Source organism: Protopterus annectens, chromosome 11.part0, assembly GCF_019279795.1.
Source record: "Protopterus annectens isolate FY-2018-M chromosome 11.part0, PAN1.0, whole genome shotgun sequence".
In the NCBI taxonomy this organism is placed as follows: domain Eukaryota; kingdom Metazoa; phylum Chordata; order Ceratodontiformes; family Protopteridae; genus Protopterus; species Protopterus annectens.
The window spans coordinates 133,002,276-133,025,142 of record NC_056745.1 but is presented as its reverse complement, the minus strand read 5'-3'; the positions used below and the strand labels follow the sequence as shown (position 1 = coordinate 133,025,142).

The 22,867-nt window shown below is 37.7% G+C and overlaps 1 protein-coding gene across 7 annotated transcripts in view; it reads left to right on the top strand.

The window, feature by feature from the left end:
* The window catches only part of DCP1B (decapping mRNA 1B), a 492,116-nt gene that overhangs the window by 9,036 nt on the left and 460,213 nt on the right, over nt 1-22,867 (top strand). Inside the window, exon 1 of one of the 7 annotated variants that reach the window (XM_044087512.1) lies at nt 10,885-10,920. The exons of 5 other annotated variants lie outside the window; for them this stretch is intronic. In XM_044087512.1, coding sequence (XP_043943447.1) covers nt 10,897-10,920 — 24 coding nt within the window. In that variant the 5' untranslated portion in view covers nt 10,885-10,896. Of the gene's footprint in view, nt 1-10,884; nt 10,921-22,867 lie in introns of those variants that run through there. One more of the 7 variants, XM_044087515.1, reaches the window with a different exon arrangement.

Genomic DNA, 22,867 nt, shown 5'->3' with positions numbered 1-22,867 from the left:
TTTTTGGATAAGAATGATGTTGAAGTTATGTTTGGGTGGCAAGGACGGTCATAGTTTGGGATCAGCAATTGAATGTGCATGGTGATATCTGAAAAGTAAGATTTGTGTTAAAGGACCAGTATGATTCAGATTTCTGAGGCTGCATCTGGAGGCTTGTGTTAATAGTTTAGAGGTTTAAGTAGGGAGAGTTTTTTGTTTTTTTTTGTGATACTTGAAGAATGGTGAGCCTAGTGATAGGTCTAGTCCTTGACTGGGTGACTGCTTTTTTTTTTTTTTTTTTTAGAGTTATACGGTTGTGTTCATTTATTGGGGAGTGAATTATAAATCTACAGATTTTGGTTCTAGTGTTTGAATGGTAGTGGAATTTTGGCAGATACTGCTGAGACAAGAGGGAGACAGACTTGAGGAAGTAGGATTCCTTTACTTGTTGCATCTCTGGTTGGGTATGATGGAAAAGGGGCTATTTTGTGTCCAGAATAGAAGAGTGTTCAGTATTATTAACTTTAAATTAACAGTTGGCAGAAAACTATATCATTTTTTTGTCAAACTGTTAAAAATTTCGGCAGTTACGTAACTAATTTACAGTTACGTACCACACACTAGTCCAACATAATTAGAGCTGAAACCCAGAGTGATGTATCCACATCCTGCCTTCACATGAATATTAATGCTGTAAATATGCCTCACTAAATGTAGTTTTGCATGTTCAAAAGCAGTCTTTTAGAACTTAATACTTTTTGAGGCTGCAAAATGCGTTTCTTTCCGCACAAAGTGTTTGCATGCATTAAGTGTGTGTGTTTGTATATGATGCACACAAACATGTTTTTTGTTTGAAAAGTGCATTTTGTACCTTTAAACATAATCTTTAAATGACACTAGATAGATAATAAATGTAAGCAGTACAAGTGAGCAGTTTTACAGAAAGTTATTTGCATGGGGAAGTATTCAAAGCTTTTTTAATACAGAAAAGTGCAACATATATATTTGCGATGAGACCATGGAACGCAGGTGGACACTAGTCTCTCCTTTGATAATCACATCGCCACAGTAGTCAGGAAATCCTTCTATGTGGCACACCTAATCACAAAAGGTTTCACATCCAGTAAAAAAGAGGTTATTGTTCCCCTCTACTAATCACTCATTAGACCCATTATATAGAGTACAATGCCCCTTTTAGTATGTACCTCACAAGACATCTACAACAACTGGAAAGGCCGCAGAAATACCTCACAAAGAGGATTACCGGCCTCAAACAGATGCCCTACGCAGACCGTCTCAAAAAACTCCAGCTTTACTCCGTTGCATATCGCCTACTCAGAGGTGATCTCTGCCTAACATACAAAGCTATGTCAAACCCAGAGCTGTTGGACATGCTCCACTTAAAGAAATCCCAATCCCTCTGAGCTACACTCTCTAGGGACCTAAACCTTGTCACCACAATAAACAGAACATGCCGGAGGGATAGATTCCTGTCCCAGAGACTTCCCATACTCTGGAATAAACTACCTATGTATATCAAACAAAGCTCCTTATTAGCACTCTTCAAGAAAAATCTTGATGATTGGATGGGAAATAGTAAATTCACCCTGGGGATCACCTCTGTGGCTATGCTCGACAGTGGCACAGGAAAACAATTTTCTTGGGTGGCAAAAGCCAGGGTACCTTTTTGGCTGGGCTTGTATAGGCCCCAGTGCCGATAGCCTAGTACCTACTAATGAACCTATGACTGAATACCTGCTTAGTTCTCTTAAATTACTCTTTTTTGCTAGTCTCTTAATTCCAAGTAGTTTGATTTATTCATTAAGAGTTTTTACTGTCTTTTGTTCTCACCCAGTCATCTGTGAGTGTTAAGAAACTGATTTCTTATAAAAATGTTTGTTTTTTTTAAATCACTTTTTGGGGCTGCGTTTCAGGGAATGTTTGTGGCATACTGAAACATTACATTTTTAAAGTTATGAATATTAATATGGTAGCAGCACAAAAATAATTATTTGTCACTTCTTTTTTTTATATTGACATTTAAATGGATCATGAGATGTCCACATATTTAGTTGGAAAAAAAAAAGAACAAGTAATAGAAATTGGGAAGTAGTAATTGTGCGCTCGACTCCAAAGTACAGGTGCTTGAACTTGAGGGGTGTTATCCCAAACCGTTCTTTCTTTATCTGGCAGTTAGTGAAGAGGACTAAAGGTGTGACCTGTTAATGAGCTGCTTCCTGTTCCAAGGGTGCAGGATTTGAATCTTTCCATCTTTATTTGCTTGCTGTGTGACCTTGAGCTAAACACACAATGCTTTGGGAATTGTTATGGCTAGGCTTGTATAGGCCCTATGGCCGATAGCCTAGTACCCACCTATGAACCTATAATAGGAATTTGGCATAGCCTCCTTAATGGTCTTTTGAATTCCATGCCTAGTAATTACCCATGAAATCATAGCCTCTAGAAGAGTTGTAGTATACAGATAGACATTTAGGTTCATTATATTTTGATTTCTTGTTTACCTGCACATATCATTTACATAATACCTTTATACTAATTGCTGCTACAAGTGAAAATAAACAAAGTTCAAAAATAAGTGTGTGTATGTGTGTTTTTGAGTGCGCATTTGTGTGTTTTACAAGGGGGGGGTACGCGCACGCATGTCTCTCTCCGCATGCGCACACGTTTGTGCACGTGCATGTTTGTGTGGTGTGCCCGGTGCATTTGTGTGTGCATGTGTCTGCATGTTTGTGCATGCGTGTGAGGCACGTGTGCACATGCGTGTTTGTGGCATGTCTGTGTGTGCACGCGCGTGTTTGTGGTGTGTCTGTGTGTGCCCATGTGTATTTCTGCGCTCATGTGTGTCTTTGTCTATTTGTGTGTACACTTGTGTGTGTGTGTACACCTGTGTGCATTTGCGTGTGTGCATATAGATATAGAGATATGTATGTATATATATATATATATATATATATATATATATATAGACACACACATTTATTTGCGCATATATATTTATGTATGTTTATATATATATATATATATATATATATATATATATATATATATATATATATATATTATTATTTTTTTTTTTTAATACTGTCGTGGGCATGAAACAGGAATATTACAGCCCTGACACTGGCCATTGATGCCTTAGTATAATGTTACTGGAATGACACTTTTTAAACACCTTTATTAAATTATTATTTAAGACATAGGAAAACATAAATTAACAGAAAGTAAACCATATGAACATATTTCCTTTTGCATTCATTATACATCATATATATTTTCTTTATTGCTGTCACAAACCATTATTACATAAATTTGCTTGATTCATGCCTTCCCTGAAACCTCACTTGTCTACCTCTTCCAGAACATTGTTCTGCATGTGTTGTTCCTCAATTTCCATTGATTTCTATGTAATTTACTCCTTCCTTTTTATAAAGATCCCTCTCCCAGTTCTTGTATCTCTTTTGCAATATTCAGTACTTCAAATACTGTTGGTTTAGACTGATTTTCATTTTTTAGCAAAAGCTTTTTTGGCAGCCAACAGAATTAAACTTAATAAGGTCTTACTATGAAGGCATTTCTGATCATGTATCTCAGCTTAAAATAATCAGTTCCTTAGTTTTAGTCATTTGATCACCCAATATTTCTGACAGAGTACTCCTATAGGGAACTTTTCAAGTCTTCCAACTGATGACAGTCCCCAAACATGTTTCCCCAGTTACTTCTTTCTCCTCTGTCACACCTTCAACATTTGCTGTTTACCTAAGGAAAAATATTTGAAGTGTGCTTGAGGCATAGAAATACCTATGCAAACAATCCCAAACACGCTGGACTTTAATATTTGGGAGCTAAGCAGATGTCCTCCCATTATTCCCTTGTAATTTTCTTTTCTCATCTCCTCCCAGTCTTTTCTAACCTCCTTGGATTATTTCTCACAGTTGTGCAATATTTTACATGCCATACTAATTTTCCCTTTTTAACATCAGCTTCTGTTCTAGTTTCGACTTAAAACTCTACCAGACCAGGTATTTCAAGTAGGATTCCCTTATCCTCTTTTCTTTGCCTGTACTCTGATATTAATCCCTTTTAGGTCTCTAGCTTGCAGTGTAAATATCTCTTTGGCCTCATCCCACACTATTACCTTTTCCTTTCTTGTTATTTGCTGCCATTACCTTGGTTCCTTTGCCAGTTTTTTTCCAGTAAAATGTAGCCCCCTTGTGACTGTTTTCTGCACTCCTACTTGCAGTCATCTGCAAATATTGGCAAAAACTTCTTTCTCCACTCTCGTGTTAGATTAGTTAATTAAATACTTTTCTGTTACTTCCTGAATGTTATAGTTTGTAAGATTGTTACTATCCTTCTTAAGGATCGTCCTGAGAAATCTCACGTTATCCCAAAAAGATTTCAAACTGTCTCATAATATTCCACAACACTGAGATGTCCTTTTCTGGCTATATGAAGTTCAAAATAATATAATCTGCAACTAAGGTCAACATTTGTTGATTGTCTTACCAATTATATGATTTACCACTTATATGCTTGATCTTCAGAGATCTTTATTTTCATTGTCAGTGATTCTAAATATAAAGCAAATGAAAAGGAGAAAGAAGATACCCCTGCCTGGTTCCTCTTTTCAAACAAAACTTATCAGAGAAGAACCCATTACTTTTAATTCTTACCTATAATCCTTCATATATCCTTTTAATTAAATGTATTGTTTCTGGGAATGCAAATGCTTAATTTGTTGTCCCACTTTGCTCTGTTGAATGCGTTCTCTTCAAGACCTACCATCAACAGTTGCATTTTTTTACATTTATCTACTCTCTGGATGGTCATTGTTCTCTTAATGTTGTCAGATATTTGCCTCCCCTCCAGAAAGCCACATTGATCCATATCTGTCAATTTTGGCAACATATTTGCCATTCTTTTAGCCAGTATGGATATAGACACTTGGTTTAAATGGAAATGGGTTATATGAAGCAGGGTCTGACGGGTCTTTATCTTATTTGGGTAATACAGCCGCAATAGCTGTCTTCCAACATGCTGGTGGTTCCCCTGTTTTTAAAATAGTATTAAACTTTTCTAGATCTTTATCACTTTCTATCCTCCGAACTTCCAAACTTCAACCAGAATACCATCTCTTCCTGAAGACTTCTCAGCAGACTGATTATAAGTCACTGTTTTGTTTTTTTAATCTCATCTCATCCTGTCTTAGCTATTAGTTGTTGAGCCTCATCTTTTGTTCTTGGCATAATTAAGTCTTCCATAAATATTTCCATTTGTGCTCTATCTTGGTTTCCACATTCCTTTGCTTTATATAAATTTTCGTAAAATTTCAGAACTATTTCTAATACCTCTATATGATTTACAGTTATTTTTCTTCAACCTTATCTTCATGAAAAGCAGGGCTTATCTCCTTCATATGTCTTGTTTCTTTGAAAATGTAATGGATACCATTGACAATGGCCATTCTGTGATGAGGCTTTTTTGAACCATGCTAAAGCCTTCAGTACAATTTCCACACTGTTATTATTGACGGACTTGCTAGTTTAAACATAAAACCTTGTGTCACACATTGTGGTGCAGATTGGCTTTTTGATCAGATGTAGACATTAAGAATTAGTGGTTCAAGTTTATTAGAGCATTTATTACCCAAGCACTTTACAAATATGAAACGTGTAGTAAAAAGAGCTAATATGAAAACTGCAAAACAGAAGTAATTGCTAATAAATGGTTATTGTTGTTGAGACACAGTAATTACAACAAATCTCAAAGGCTAAGCCCATTGTTTTGCTTTCAGTATCCTCCCCTTAATAAGAATCTTCCAGCAGTGTGACATTTTAACAGTCAGTTATTGATCTAATAATCTGTTTGAAAGCAGCCAAAGTAAAGTAGCTCATGATCTTCTGGATCGCAGCAAATTAGCTGAAAGAGAACACTCTTCCTGACATCTTTTCATCTAAAAGGCAGATCGCTAGTAATGTCCCACAGGACACTGCCGTGGGTCCTTCCTCTTCAACATCTGCTTTTCTGATATGCAAGCAGATGTCAAAGGTCTAAGGCTAATTTGGCTTGCTGGTGACTGTAAACTGGGTGATTTTATTGAACCCCGCATGGTTAGTCTTATAGTCCATGAGGGGCTTGCCAGAATCTGCACTTGGTGTTCTGACCATGACCTTAAGTTTTATGCTAAAATAAATATGGTGTAGTTGTCTTTGGGAAACAAATCTTTTTTGCCTTTACCAAGTAAACAGTTCTGACATCCCCATTAGATATATTTACAAATAAAATGTGATAAAAAAACAGTTCATTATCATTTATAGTTAAGAAACCCTTCTACATCCCCAAGTTAATTATTAGGGTTATGTCCTTAATGTGTAAGGATGTCATGGCATTCTGTTATCACACCTGTCTTACAATACAGTGCACAGTTTAGAATGTACTGCTATATGCATCTTACCCAAACTAGAAAGGCCACACTGTTTTCTAACTGTTGAAGAATCAAAGGACTAAGTTCCCTTAGCTACTTTAGAGAGCAAAAACTCTCTTGCTTTTCTTTCGCTTGTACTTGCTCATAAATGGTGATCTCTGCGTCGCTGTCTGGGTTATGAAAGATCCCGTCCTAATACATAACCTACATCTCAGAAGCAATGGTAGTACTGAAAAGTACTGAAAAGCCTTCATCTAACATAAAAATAAAACCACTTGGAGAGATGGGATTCTTGCTCAAAGAATCTCCTCGAACAGTGTAACACATTGGCATCCTTCAGGTTCATCCTTGACAATTAGGTGGGTACCCACAAATTTACTCATTGAGCAGGGTGGCAAATTAACCCATTAAACTTTGTTGGTTACATGACTGTGTTCTCTGTAGTCACCAACGTCTTCTGCCTAGTAAGAACTACAGACCTATTACTTTTGTCAGGTTAAGGAATTTTGAGTGGCCTAAACTAAGCTAATGTTAAATTCCTATCTCATAGGCATTGTCTTCATTTTACAATTAAAAGTATTACAGAAAAAAACATACTGGTAAAAAAATATGTGTTATTTATATAGCTAGAAATCATTTGTTGTTGGGATAAGGCTATAATGGTAATTAATTATTTTGAAACTATACAAGAAGGGAGTGACCATGAAACAACAACAAAAAAAATGAATAGAAATGTATACACTGTGTATAAACCACTCTGAAACAAACCAGCTTTAAAAGTTTAAAGACTGAGAAAATGCTACGCCTTTGGTATTTTCAGTTCCAGATGCTTGTGAAATTATTGATTTGGTTGCACGTCATTGGGATTGTCAAGGAATTGATTTATGCGTCCCTAGAACTGAACAATCACTAAGAAAGTTTGCAGTGCTGGTGTTGGTCTTCATTATGAGTCCGTATAGCTTAAAATGTAATCAGACTTGAATGTTTTTATGCAGAAAAGGCCATGTGTAAAAAGATGTCATGCCTAGACCTTTCTGTTTTATGGAAAGGTTAATATAGGCTTCTGTTTTAATGCTCAGCCTGTGTTTAATTCAGCAATATGTCTAGAGACCTAAAACTAACTTTCCTTTTCTGTAGTGTATGGCATTTAGCATTACTCTCTAAAGTTACTTTTTTGGTTGCTTTATTACTTAAGATATTTCTTCATTGTTCGTATCGACATTTTTCATATTTCACTGCTTGTATTGATAGGGGAATATTTGTTTTTTTTTCTTGGAAGTCCAGGCAAAATGAGGTAGTCATAGTAACTGAAGTTTGTTGTGGCACAAGCCACTTAAAGGTGCCTTGTTGCTGAAGTAATAGTCTTTCATTTGGTGATTGAAAATATGTTGACTTCCTTTTATGTGTATATAAACTTTAGCCATTGACACAGTAAGATTGCCTTTCTGTAACAAGTTATTGGATATTCCTGTAGATATTAGTTTAGTACATACCACAGGGGGTAAAATTTATTCAGTAGCGCTTACATTTACATGTAAACACTCAAATGCTTCAGGCACACTGTCTAGCTTGACAGTACACTAAAACAGTTATTCCAATAACGAGTGTCCTAGTTGTTTTACAAATATCTAAACTAGTGCTTGGTGTAATGTAATTTTACAGTCTATTGCATGTATTAGCTACTTTTTCAGAGAACCAATTAATACACTTTTCATTCCAATAACGAGTGTCCTAGTTGTTTTACAAATATCTAAACTAGTGCTTGGTGTAATGTAATTTTATAGTCTATTGCATGTATTAGCTACTTTTTCAGAGAACCAATTAATACACTTCTCATTCCTAGGTAACCTTCTACATAGGTTGTCAGATGATTCTTTGCTTCTTTTTGATAACCCCAAACATTCCCATATGTAGTTGTGTCAAAATATCCTATATACCCGAATAAGGTCTCCTCTCTAATGCTTGTAAGAGCTATTGTACAAGTTCAGATATTTTCCTCTTTCATAATAACTTAAATTTTCACATCAGTGGATGTCCTTGGTATATTTCGCTGTACTTCTTCCAGTTTACTCGTGCGTGTTTTCTTGTAAGATTTTCTATAGTATTCCATACTCAAGTTTGGGTCTAATGTAACTGAAAGTGATTTCATCATTTCTGATATCCTAGACTTTATAATCTTTTTGCATATCCTGTAGTCCCATAACTATCGTTAACCATTTGGATAATATGATTAGGAAAACTACAAAGGCAGGTCTACCCATTTACACAGGTCTTAGAATGAGTCTGCTGTTTCAATCACTGTGTGCTGTATTAAATATTCACCATTCAGTCTGTCTCCCAAATCTCAAATACCTAGTTTTTGATGTATTTATCAACATATTATTTTCCTGTGCCCAAATAGTCAGTGTAGATTTGCAGATATGGCCTGACTGTAACATGTAATCAGTTTACCCATTGTCAAGTCATCTGCATACAGACTGCAGAATACATCAGATGAAAAAGATAGATCTGAAAGAGGCAAGCTAAAAAAGTATGGACCACCCTTACTGCAACCTTGAATTTTTCCTGTCCAATTGCTCTTTACTTGTCATGTCTTGTGATGGATAGCTACATAGACTACAAATATCAAGAGTATATAAATACCTAGTTGTTCTAATTTATTGATTTAGTGTATTGTGTATGACTCTATACCTAGTTGTTCTAATTTATTGATTAGTGTATTGTGTATGCCTCTACCAAATGCTGATGTTAAGTCTGTATAAATGACATTGCATCACAATTTTCAATTATAGATGTTATTGTTGTTGTCTTTCGGCTTTTCGCAGTTAGGGGTCGCCACAGCGGAACTCCGGTCCGCTAATGATTGGCAGTAGATTTTCACGAACACCGAGGTGCCGGCTCGACGTTCAACCTTCAACGAAGGCACGCCCATTTACGCATGTCTTTCGAACGTCCACCCAACCGTGGGGAGGACATGCAGACTCCACACAGATGGCACTCCCCGCACTCCAGCCGAGAATCGAACGGGAGAACCTCTTGCTGTGAGGCAACAACGCTACCGCTGCACTACCGTGGAAGTAATTATAGCTGTTATTGTATTGACATAAAATGTGTTACAGGTGGTGGTAGATCTGGTTTTCAGCATGTGCATGCTGATATATGGTTTCAAATCACAACCTTTTCAATTATGACAGTAATTTATCCAAACTAACCTTTCTCCATTATTTTTCCATAACATGAAACTAATCTTATGGGTCTGTATGCATCTGGGTTTGCCATACTTCCCTTTTCCTTAGATAGCTTTAACAAGTGCATGTTTCCAATCTTAATGAATCTCCCAGTGTTTAATAGACTTAGTGAATAGCAGATATAATGGTACTGTAAGTTCATGCCAAACTGTTCTGTGGTCATTATTGCTAATTCCGACACCTTATCTATGCTTTGTTTTTGTCCAGTTTGCATAGCTCTTCAGTATAATATCATTTGATTTTGTTATCTGAGGCTACGTGGATGTTACTAGCATAATGTATCACCCCTTTGTGGAGCTAAATTGTTTGATTTTGTAAACATATCTCTACTCTGTTGTCTCAGAATAAATTTCAGAATCTGCACACAGTTTAGCAATTTGTATGTCTATACTCTTGCTGCATTTTTGTATCTATAAAATGATTTCCTGTTATGCTTAATATTTTTAAATATATTTTCTTTAATTTTTCTTGATGTTATCTTACACTGTTTAATTTGTCTGCCCATCTTGTTTGTTTCAGTTTTCAAAGTTCTAGTCTGACCTCTCTTCCATTGTTTTATGTTTTTCGTCTCTCACTTTAATCGATTACCTTGATTTTGTGGAAATATCTTCTGACATTGTGTACCTATGTCCGGATGTTAAACATATTTTTTGACTGTTTTGCATTCAGTTTCTCTTTCAAAGCTTGCTACATTCCTTCTGCAGTTTTTTCCACTGAGTGCATCACTTCAGATTCCTTATGGTCTGTTGTTAATCTTCTGTGCATTGCTTTAGATTTCAGTTAGGCAGAATTATCTAGTAACAGTTTAACCTTTATAACCCCATTTAGCAAAGTAGATGTACTTACATTCTCAGTAAAGGTACTGTTCTTCAGCCATTGTAGGATATTTATGGCAGTATTTGCAGTATCTCTTTTAGTAATATATGCCAATTTAATACATTTGAAACCATCTTCTGGCAAGTATGCCTTCACTTCATGTTTTTTTTTTTTTTTGCAAGGGTATACACGAAGACACAGATGATTTGTGGCTCCAAAACAAAACCGGATTGCATTCTTCTGATCACAAACTTTAGTTTATTTTGTGGTACGCTACCAGATGTACATTTTGGTTTTAGACACCTGAATATTTGGAAGGGAAGCTGTGGCAAATCTGGATAAGATTTGTAGCGCAAAGACATGAATCACATTCTCAGCAAGGAGCTGTTGTTTTCTCATTAATAACATATGATGGTGAAAGATGGACTACAAGTAAGGGTATTCAAAAGAAAATTAATGCTTTTGAACTGTGTTGAAGAAATGTTTTGGGAATTCTGCAGAGTTCAAGATCAAATCTGTTGATACTTAGGAAGTATATCAACAGGTCTCACTGGGAGGCAACAAAGATCAAAGCAAAATGATACATGAATGAATAAGTCTTCAGAATGATTGAACATAAGAAAATTGTACCCTGTTAAAAATTAAAATCCATCCAGTCATCATGACTTAACTTGATAAAGGATGGGGTTTTAAACTGTGGAAAAACCCAAAATTAGGGGAATCCTTTGAATGGTGTATCTATTCCTGTAAGAAGTCATTTTATTCTGTTGACCAGGAAATGCTGAGGTCTTTCAAGGTGACTTGCATGTTTTGTAAGATACACACCAATCAGAGTGTTATATTATATGATTGGCTTAATTAGGGAGAAATATAAGGGGACTCTGACCTATTTTGGAATTTGAGGATATACCTTTTATATTTAGCTGGGCAATAAAAAATACTCTACCTGAAATAGAACATTATCAAAAAGTGTGTCTAGATGTAACTGTATTATCCTTAAGTGAAGTCGCATTTATGTAATGTTTTGTGGGGAAAGACTTTCCCATGTGCAACTGCACTGCATTTTTTTGCATTAACTGTAAGGCCATGGCCCCAAATACTAAGTGTTTACTCTGTTTAGCCCTTTTAGTTGAGTATACGATTCTGCAGGGAATTAACATCCATTTGAAAGTTATCTGTAAACATAAACCATAAGCATTTGTCTTCGTATCAGAGATGATGATGAGAAGGGGCACCAGCACAGAGTCCTGAAGTACCTCACTAGTGACTAATACATTAGATGAAAAGGTGCCAACAATTCTTGTGTGTATAGAGAGCCAGTCAGCAATCAGCCGAGTAATCTAAGGGTTGTGAGCTCATCAACAATGTCTTTATGGGGAGTTGTATCAAATGCCATAAAATTTGAGTTGAGTAGCATAGACCGAATTACCCCCTCCCATCGGTTGCATCAGTCATATCCTTAAAAAGTCAAGCAAATTAAGCATGCGATATCTACCCTTCGCAAAACTTATCAGTTTCGGAATCTGATTTGATTGTAGTTAAGTCATACATCCATCTGCAGTATGTCCCTCCAGAATAATGTCTTCTGCTTATGTAATGACATCAGAAGTAGAATTTGAAAAGATGACCACTTATAGTGATAATACCCATCTGTAATTCAGTGAGAGTTCATTGGAAAGGGACTGAATGTCAGTAACCGAGGAGATCTTGCAGTCCTTAGACTCCATTAAAAGTACACCTTGACCCCAAACACATCTTACTTATTTGAACAGTTCAGTATGGATTGCACCCAAGTATTTAACAAGACTATCCATCCTTAAATATTTATATGTTATGTTTTTAAATGCATGTAATGCTGTGAATTACTGCAATAGAAAATGTGCATTTCTACTTCTGTAACTTCTGCACGTGTGTAGTGAAACAATTAGTATGCTTAAGTAGGCATTTCTTGAAATAGAGAAAACTCATTTATTTTTCCATATATTCTGTTAACTTTTTGAGTTTAATATCTTGAATCCTGCCAGGGAGTGACACTAAAATACCATCTGTATCTCCTTAGTGTTCTTTTGCAGATGCAGAGGGAAAAGGTTTCTTTTTTTCTTTTTTTTTCTGAATCCTTGTTGCTGATCCAGTAGCTATTTTTGAAGCATTCCATATATCACTTCATATTACCTGGTTTCATCAGCACTTCACTCCATGTAATATTGGTTTCTGGCAGATTTGCTTCCTATATTGCAAAAATTGTGTACATCTTGACTTATTGGATATATTTAAGCAGGGTTCACTTCCATCACTTCCAGTACCATCTGAGTTTTTTTCTCTTCATTCTGGTACTTTGAATAGTAGACAAACTAGTACTTTAACTTCTCTGAATGTTTGGGTCTCACCACCAGGAAAATTTTTCATCAGCTGTGAAAACATGTTTCTCCAATTCTACACCTTCAAAGACTGTTTTGTCTCCAGGTTTACAAGCACTCTTCTGCTACATTCATGCTGACCCTGGTTAATGTGGATTGGTTCTCACAGCACTTTTTGCTCACTTTTGATGGCCTGTGCATATTTACACTCCTTTCCTATAATCATGTATTCCTTTTCCCTCCTTTGAATCCTGAACATTTTCTTAGTGTTCTTTTTCCCTTGCATAGTTTCTCACCAGTTAAGCTGTTTTTGTTTCCCTCATCCTAGACCCCATAGTTTACATTTTTTGGGATGCGTATGTTAGGGTTTTGAAGCCTTTCCCTTGTAGTTTACCTTACTTTGCCTTTTGTTTTATTCTGTGAACAAATGTTAATTTGATGAGGAACTTGTAACAGCTGTAGACTGTTCATGTTTTATTAAAAGCTCAGTTTTCTCACCATTTTTATGTAGGAAGGTTATAGCATCTAAACGTTCTCAGATTTTAATATTAGGCAAGAGGCTGATTAACAACTTCAACCACTAGGTACTGACTTCCCAGGAAAGCAGCAAGTCTTTTGGGGACAGCTTGCACGGAGGTCAGTCAATGTTTTTTTTTATTATGTCATACAAGAGTGATACAGAGAAACCTGCTCCTGTTTTCTACATGTTAGTACTGTGTAGTCCTCACAGAACTTCAGACGGAACTTATTTGTTTTGAGTCTTTTCACAAAAGAAAACTCGTTTTGTGCCTTTGCTTGCTTTAAATCTTTTCTTTTCTCACCCTTGCACTTCCCTGCTTGTATTCTGCATGTTGTGCCCTCCCACCCTTGTCTACTTTTTCTCTGCCCTTTCATTTGCCATAATCTCGGCACACACTTTCCTGCATAGCCACATTACAAAAAACTGCAAAAAGAACACAAGTATTTTCCTGAAGTTTGTATTCATACCCTTTAGTTCTCCTTCCGTGATCTGTTGCTTAGCTTGATTACTCCCTTGCTTTGCTTTCAGTCCTTTACCTCATACTGACCCTGCTTTAACTCAGCATAATTCAGCCCTCTGAAGTCCTAAGCTATTCTCTCTCTCATGTTGAATTTTTACATTCCCCATATGTTAAAGAATACTGTTTCAGGATCACTGCTGTCTAGCAGCATCCACATTTGTCTTGGTTAGGACCACATCTGTAATTTGTTTTGTTTTTTTCTGGTACAGTATTACACCAGCTGACCCGAACCCCTCATTTTCTGTAATCTTATTCATCCTAATTGTTCTCCCTATCCTGGAGCCTGCTAATTCTCATTCTGCTCCAAGAAGATTGAGGTACACTAGGAGTATAACATTCTCTCTCATTATACCATATTCTTTATTCTTGTATCTAAGTTTTTCATTCTCTTCCGTATGTGTCTGAGGGCAATTTCAGTTTACTGGTCAGTCATCATTCTTTTTTTATTTCCTGTACCTTAAATGGAAAAGGCAGTTCTCCTAAATTCTACCCTTCGCTGTTCCCTGAGCCCTTTAGTTGTTCATTAGGTATGTTAACCGGGTAAGTAGACTGGTCTGAGAGCAATTTGTTAGCCGCAGCCTAGGCTGTGTAAGCAGAGACACACATCTTACAGTTTAAGCATTGATCGCATAATTAACAGAACCAGTTATGTAACGTTATAAATGAATGAATTTGTAACAGCAGTCGGAGAGACTTACAGGCAGTTTTCAAAGTGAGATCAATAATTTTCCTTTCATGGTATTGTTTCTTCTTTCCCTTTTACCTCATGTTTAATGGCTGCCCCTTACACTTTTTCTGTATAATTTCTAAGCAACCTGTACCTTTGCACCTTAGTGACCTCCATGTCCCACCTGTATTGTTAATGGCCCATGTTTCCTCTCTTCAAATCACTCCTCCTTCCCTCGCAAACATTCTGCATATTCTAATAATAACATCCAGTTGTGCTGTGGAACACTCTTTTCTCATGTTTAAATTCTGTGCCTGTTTCACTCTTTGCCCTAGTGTTCCCTGTCTTCTACTTTCATAACTTCCTCTTCCATCTTTTGTTTAAATATAGAGTCATAGTGGCATACCTTTTCAAACTAGCTTTGAGTATTGTTATCCCTTGTGCAACGATAATTGTCTCTGACTTAAAATCGGTTTGTCAAGCCTTCTCCTTAACAGCTTCAAGCCTTTCACCCTTTTTCAATGTATTTATAAATCTTCCCTTTCTTTTTCTGATGGCTGCTTGTATAGTATTTCTGAGACTGGTGACTGCAGTTGTTTGTGTAGGTGTCCATGTTTGCTACCACTTCAGTTGTCTCCTCTGACAGTTCTTGAGTGTCCAGATGCAGCATGTGTCCATCCCTCTGGCATAGTGACCACTTTTATCTCAGTCCATGTCTTATGAAGTCTAAGTCCCAAGGCTATTTTTATTATAAACTAGTCTGTCTTGTATTCTTTAATTAATTCCATTGGTGCCAAGTCTGCAGTTCCCCACTACTGGCTTATGTTGTCTCATTTCTGTTTTTTGTCACTTCCTGTCTTAAATGCAGTTTTTTCTCGGTCCATTTGCACCACCCATACCCTTCTGCACTGTCTCTGCTGGATGCCTTCCTCGCCCTACTGAACTGTACCCCCTTTCTCATTCATTGTGTACCCTTCCTGTAAGTTGTTCCCACTACTTTCTACACCTAGTTCCTTCTCTTCTTATTTATTTCTGTCCTGTCCTGCTCTTTCCATCACTCTTTGATCACTCCTCTGGTCTGCCTGGATTAATGTGCAGTATCTGCAGTGGTGCAGCGGTAGTGTTGTTGCCTCACAGCAAGAGGTTCTCCCATTTGATTCTTGGCTGGAGTGCGGGGAGTGCCTTCTGTGTGGAGTCTGCATGTCCTCCCCGCGGTTGGGTGGCGTTCAAAAGACATGCGTAAGGGTGTACCTTTGTTGAAGGTTGGACATTGAGCTGGCACCGTGGCGTTCATGAAAACCTACTGCCAATCATTAGCGGACCGGAGTTCCGCTATGGCGACCCCTAACTGGGAAAAGCCAAAAAGACAAACAAGCAAACTTTACTGTGCATTTCTCCTTCTGTAGTTCTGCATTCCTATTCCTGTCATTCTTTCACTGCCTGCCCCTTATCTGCACCTCCTCCCTACTACACTCATATTTTCTACTCTGCCTTGCTTTACCTTTGACTGTCTGTAAGTTTGTTTTCTGATTTCTTGGTCATTTGCGATTTCTTTCTTCAGTTCCCATACCGTGTTTCCGAGCATAGTTTTTCACCCTGAGTATTTCTGTTGTCTTACATGCCCATATCCAGTGCCCCCCCAAAAGGTATCTCAGCCATACCACTAATTTATGTTTAACACAATCTGTCCATCCTCCCAGTCCCTTCTCCTCTAGCCTTTCATCTCAGTGGTTCAGTCTTCTAGCCTGTTTGCATAATACAGTTACGACTTTTTACATGTTAATGAGTCAGTGTTCTGTATAGCCAGGTGCTGTTTTTGACAGCAACAGACTTAGTTGCAAACAGATGGACCCTTTGATGTGCTGCTTTGTAGCAAAAGCTTATACTAACTTTTTAATGCTTTTGTAACTCTGTCTGTCTCAGCATACCAGCTGTTTGTATAGAAAACTCAGGCTTGCTGTTGTGGGCCTTAGCTTAGACAGGTAGTAGGCATGAACAGAGTAGGAATAGGGTGGTTACTGAAGCTAAATTTGCTTGATGAGCAGACATACCAAAGGCTACTGAATTTAAAATAAAACAAGGACAGAATGTGAATGCTTTGAGAAGACTGCAGCAACAGATTTGTCTTAAGGATAAAAGTGAATTTTGATCTACTGAGACTCTAGATCTCTTAGTGATTTGCCCATATTTGTACTTGTATTGTGGCATATGATAAGTTGAGTGTCACAGTGCGTTTCCCCATTTATCAATATGTTTATATATGAAAATTTGTTTTAATCAAAAGCTTTTTATTTTTTTTATTAAACAGTGGTTTAATGAGAATACAGAGTTGAAGAATTTTAAAAATGGGGAGAGTATGTGTGTGTGGGTATGTACATATATGTGCATGTGTGTGTGTGTGTGTGTGTGTGTATGTGTGTGTGTATATATATATATATATATATATATATATATATATATATATATATATATATACATATACATACACACACAGATATATACTCTCCCCATTTTTAAAATTCTTCAACTCTGTATTCTCATTAAACCACTGTTTAATAAAAAAAAAAAAAAGCTTTTGATTAAAACAAATTTTCATATAGCTTATCAACCAGAGCAAATGCCACGTTTCTTGTGAACTGAGTTGCGCCCCCCCCCCCAAAAAAAAATAAAATAAAATAAACATCACAGAGGCTATGTAGGCCTGCTGATTTAGTAAACTATTTCTGAGAGAAGATGTCACGACACCTAACAGAATGGATTTAGTTTGTGGCTTCAGGTGAAAAGCCAACAGATTTATCTTTACTGTGTGTATTGCAGATTTGTCTAAATTTGGCAGAGGGTGGCAAAGCATAAAGTTAGCAGAAAAGGTCACTGCTTTTACTTGTAATGAATTCAGACATACTACAGTATATTGAGGGCTTGCACTACATTCTTCACCCTGAAAATAAAATCCTTGGACAACCCACCCTGGAAACGCAGTATAGTGCAGCATGCCAGACTCTTCTTCTTTCGGCTTTTCCCGGTTAGGGGTCGCTACAGCGGATCACCTTGTCCACTCATGATTGGCAGTGGAGTTTTACAGTGTCGAGTTGCCAGCCCGGCGCCCAACCTTCCACAGAAGGCACACACGCACACACTCACACCTAGGGTGAATTTTAGAGTGTCCAATCCACGTACAGCACGTCTTTGGGATGTGGGAGGAAACCGGAGCACCCGGAGGAAACCCACGCGACCACAGGGAGGACACTTACAGCAGTGAAATGTCTGCATTTGGTATCTGTGAAAAGTTGGTCATATGCCCATTACTTTTTGAAAGTTCTTGGTTGAACCTTCAGTAAATTGTACTTGGACATTTGGATACAGAATGCAGCTAAATTTTCATGCCACCTTTACGGACTTCTTCAAATGCATTTCACTACTGAATTTGGCCTGGCCAAGTTGTCACGGTCAGTGTAAAAAGTTTTGATGGTAACACATTTCCAGTGACCCCCAAAAGGTCCCTTTTCTCTGGAAAAGTAATGTGATTTTTTTGCTTCTGATATTATGCCAACCGAATATTTATGTATTTTCCATATTTTCTGCATTTCTCACCTTGAATAGAAGCCATGTATTATCCCGTATTTGACACAGAGAGTAATACAACTTGTCGTACTCTGTCAAAGAAATGTCCATAAAACACTGCTTCATGTACCTTGGAATCGTAAGATGCATATGGGTTTCTTGTTTTACAGTTCTTACCTAAACTTTCAGTGATTTGTACTTGGGCTGTTATTACATAACGGAGCAGATATTGCCATTTCACAGTTAAGGACTTAAATGCAGTTCAGTGTTGAAGGTGGCTTGGTTATATTATTACGGTCAGTACAGGGTGATATGGTGGCAGCATTTCTGCAGTAAGAGAAAAGCCGTCTATCTTGGAGAAATTTAGTACCAATTTTTACTTTTGATGTCCTGTCAGTACAGTGCATACGTGTTCTAGATACGATGCATTCTCCACCCTAAAAATAAATTATGTACTCTCCCAAATGGTTATTTAGTCCCTGTAAATTATAAGCCATTCGATATTATAGTAACCATTTTTAAACTTGGTAGTAGCCCCATAAAGGCTGTATACTTTAGTATGTACTGTGCTGTGTAACTGGCTGCGGTGTTTATTATATTAGGCCGTGACAAGATGTCTTGAGAAAATAAGTTAGTAAAAAATTGAGAATCACTTCACTGATGCCCCTTCTGACTTTGTTAGAAGTTTTGCATCGCATTAAGCTTTCCTTTTCCTTCTTTCCATGGTTAAGCATAATAGTAATGCTGAATACTTCCTTTCCTACTGTAGCTGGTTTACCTGGCGTATGACTGTTTTACATGCAACTACAGTGCATTACCAGCTGTCATGTCGGCCTGTGTCCACAGAAATTCAATGACTATTTTCATGGTGTTCATTTTCCAAATCACTCCTATCTTGTTGAGGAGGATCCATCTTTCAGCTATAAGGAAAATATATTTTAAATATCAACTGTAGCCACTTAATCATGCTAGATGTGTACCATGTACATTTCCTTATGAAGCAGTCATGAAAACTCTATGACTTCTGATTTTTCATTTTGATCCTTATCCAGCCTTCTGCCTGAACACTGTTCTTCAGTAGGTCTTATACAAGTGGTATTTTCAGTTAAGGCTTGTTAAAAAACCTGCATAGCCAGTGATAAGTGGGGGTAGTTTACCTCATTGTTATTCGGTTTCTGTCTTATACAAGTGGTACAGTGAATTGCTTTCTGTTTAAACTGTGAGCTTTGGCCAACTGAGACCTGCATGAGTGGAGCTAAGTAGATTTTTATCTGCACTTTTATCAAATAATACACGATTTAAATAATTTGTTTGGGCGGCGCAGTGGTGCAGCGGTTAACATTGTCACCTCACAGCAAGAGGTTCACCGGTTCGATTCTCGGCTGGGGTGCCTTCTGTGTGGAGTTTGCATGTTCTCCCTGTGTTCGCGTGGGTTTCCCCCGGGTACTCCAGTTTCCTCCCACATTCCAAAGACATGCATCTGGAGCATTTCTCCCGGGCCTCCGCTGAAAACAAGCTCTGTGGAACCTAGTCGGACTTTCCCGGTCAACAAATGATAAATAAATAAATAAATAAAATAAAATTGTGTTGCATTGAGCAATATCTAGCTGGAAGTTGACTGTTTTTCAGTAGGTCTTATACAAGTGGTATTTTCAGTTAAGGCTTGTTAAAAAACCTGCATAGCCAGTGATAAGTGGGGGTAGTTTACCTCATTGTTATTCGGTTTCTGTCTTATACAAGTGGTACCTCATTGTTATTCGGTTTCTGTCTTATACAAGTGGTACAGTGAATTGCTTTCTGTTTAAACTGTGAGCTTTGGCCAACTGAGACCTGCATGAGTGGAGCTAAGTGGATTTTTATCTGCACTTTTATCAAATAATACACGATTTAAAGTAATTTGTTTGTGTTGCATTGAGCAATATCTAGCTGGAAGTTGACTGTTTTTCAGTAGGTCTTATACAAGTGGTATTTTCAGTTAAGGCTTGTTAAAAAACCTGCATAGCCAGTGATAAGTGGGGGTAGTTTACCTCATTGTTATTCAGTTTCTGTCTTATACAAGTGGTACAGTGAATTGCTTTCTGTTTAAACTGTGAGCTTTGGCCAACTGAGACCTGCATGAGTGGAGCTAATTAGATTTTTATCTGCACTTTTATCAAATAATACACGATTTAAAGTAATTTGTTTGTGTTGCATTGAGCAATATCTAGCTGGAAGTTGACTGTTTTTCAGTAGGTCTTATACAAGTGGTATTTTCAGTTAAGGCTTGTTAAAAAACCTGCATAGCCAGTGATAAGTGGGGGCAGTTTACCTCATTGTTATTCGGTTTCTGTCTTATACAAGTGGTACAGTGAATTGCTTTCTGTTTAAACTGTGAGCTTTGGCCAACTGAGACCTGCATGAGTGGAGCTAAGTAGATTTTTATCTGCAGTTTTATCAAATAATACACGATTTAAAGTAATTTGTTTGTGTTGCATTGAGCAATATCTAGCTGGAAGTTGACTGTTTTTCAGTAGGTCTCATACAAGTGGTATTTTCAGTTAAGGCTTGTTAAAAAACCTGCATAGCCAGTGATAAGTGGGGGTAGTTTACCTCATTGTTATTCGGTTTCTGTCTTATACAAGTGGTACAGTGAATTGCTTTCTGTTTAAACTGTGAGCTTTGGCCAACTGAGACCTGCATGAGTGGAGCTAAGTAGATTTTTATCTGCACTTTTATCAAATAATACACGATTTAAAGTAATTTGTTTGTGTTGCATTGAGCAATATCTAGCTGGAAGTTGTGACTGTAGGTCCCCACCAACCCTCCCTGTTTTTGTCTTGGTGTTAATCTTGGTGGCTTTGAAACTGCCCGCCCCTCTTGTAAATTTGCACTTGGATACTCCGCATGGGCCCATCTCATTTGCTCACTCAAAAAAAAAAAATGTTATCTGCTTTTACTGTATTTGTGTTTCTTCCTACGTTATTTTGCTTTTGCGTCATCTTAAAAGTACTCAGTTGTATTTATTACTGCTTGGTGTAACTCATTCTAAGCCTTTTAGTTTAAGCACTTGGGCTTCAGACCAGTTGTTTTACATTAAGAAGGTTTGTGGTCTGCACTGTAGTGGCAGGACAGGTAGCTTACATCCTTCTAAGTTGGGAACTGCTGATTGAGGGCTCAGTGTCTGTTATTCTAAAAGTGTATTAATTCTGGTTTAAGCACTTGGGCTTCAGGCCAGTTATTTTACATTAAGAGGGTTCGTGGTCTGCACTCTTGTGGGAGGAGAGGCTGGACTCTGCCCTTCTGAGCTGGGAATTTCTGGTTAAAGGCTTATAGTGCCTGCATATGTGAACTGCTTCTTACTGAAATTGGTACACCTTGTTTGCTGTAGCATAGACTAGCTCCAGGCCTGCTGAATCTAGCTTTGTTTGTTTAACTTGAGCACTAATCCAGGCATTCTTTAAAGAATTCAATTGTATTTATTACTGCTTGGTAGTAACTTGATTAAAGTGTAGCTATCATTCTAAGTCTTTTGGATTAAGCACTTGGGCTTCAGACCAGTTGTTTTACATTAGGAAGGTTTGTGGCCTGCACTGTGGTGGCAGGACAGGTAGCTTACATCCTTCTAAGTTGGGAACTGCTGATTGAGGGCTCAGTGTCTGTTATTCTAAAAGTGTATTAGCTCTGGTTTAAGCACTTGGGCTTCAGGCCAGTTATTTTACATTAAGAAGGTTCGTGGTCTGCACTCTTGTGGGAGGAGAGGCTGGACTCTGCCCTTCTGAGCTGGAAATTTCTGGTTAAAGGCTTATAGTGCCTGCATATTTAAACTGTTTCTTACTGAAATTTGGTACACCTTGTTTGCTGTAGCGTAGACTAGATCCAGGCCTGCTGAATCTAGCTTTGTTTGTATGCTTGTTGTTTGTTTACTTGTTATTTCCCTGAAACGCTAATTCCACCTAAAACGCGGCTTTTCGGCGCTTCTGTGGATCCCTAGTGATATCTGCATTGCTTACTGTACTTATTTCCTTTTTTCACTTGAAAGAAAGTTACTGTTTGTCGTTTTTGCATTTAAGTTACCTGTAGCACATTGCATTTAAGTTACCTGGCACTTGCTCACTAAAGCAATTATATAAGTCAGCACTAAAAAATTAAAAGCACTACACCCTCACAAACAGCCCTTGAGTACCTTGTTCCCCATTGGCCCTTTTTTTTTCAGTTATAAAGGAATTCCCAATACTATTCCAGCATGTCCAAAGGTCAGTTGTCAATCTCCTCTCCGGTCCAGCTGGTGAATCTGGGAATCTTGAGGCAATGTTACAACTGCCTCATGTACACAGACAACCCTCTCCTCCTCCCAACAAATTCCAACACATGTGAGAGATGCAACCATATAGCCAAACTGGAGGCTAAGCTCTCTCAACTCAGTACTGGTGTAACCAGTCAGGAGGAAAAGGAAACCACACTCACTGCAATTCCAGTCTCACATAGACCTACCACGACAGCAAACCAAACACATAAACACACAAAAACATACTCGGAGGCTCTAAATAAAAATCTGCCTAAGCAGCAGAGACCTCCAAAGCAGACACCCAAGCAACCGCATAACCAAAACAAAACACAAAGCCAGTGTGCCGAACAGTCACAGTCCTTAAGGCTAAACAACACACCTGATACACTTGTAATAGGTGACTCTATCATCAGGCACACTGACGTCCCGCTCACCAGGCTGAACAAGGAGAAGGTCACGGTGAGCTGCCTGTCGGGCGCTAGGATCCGCC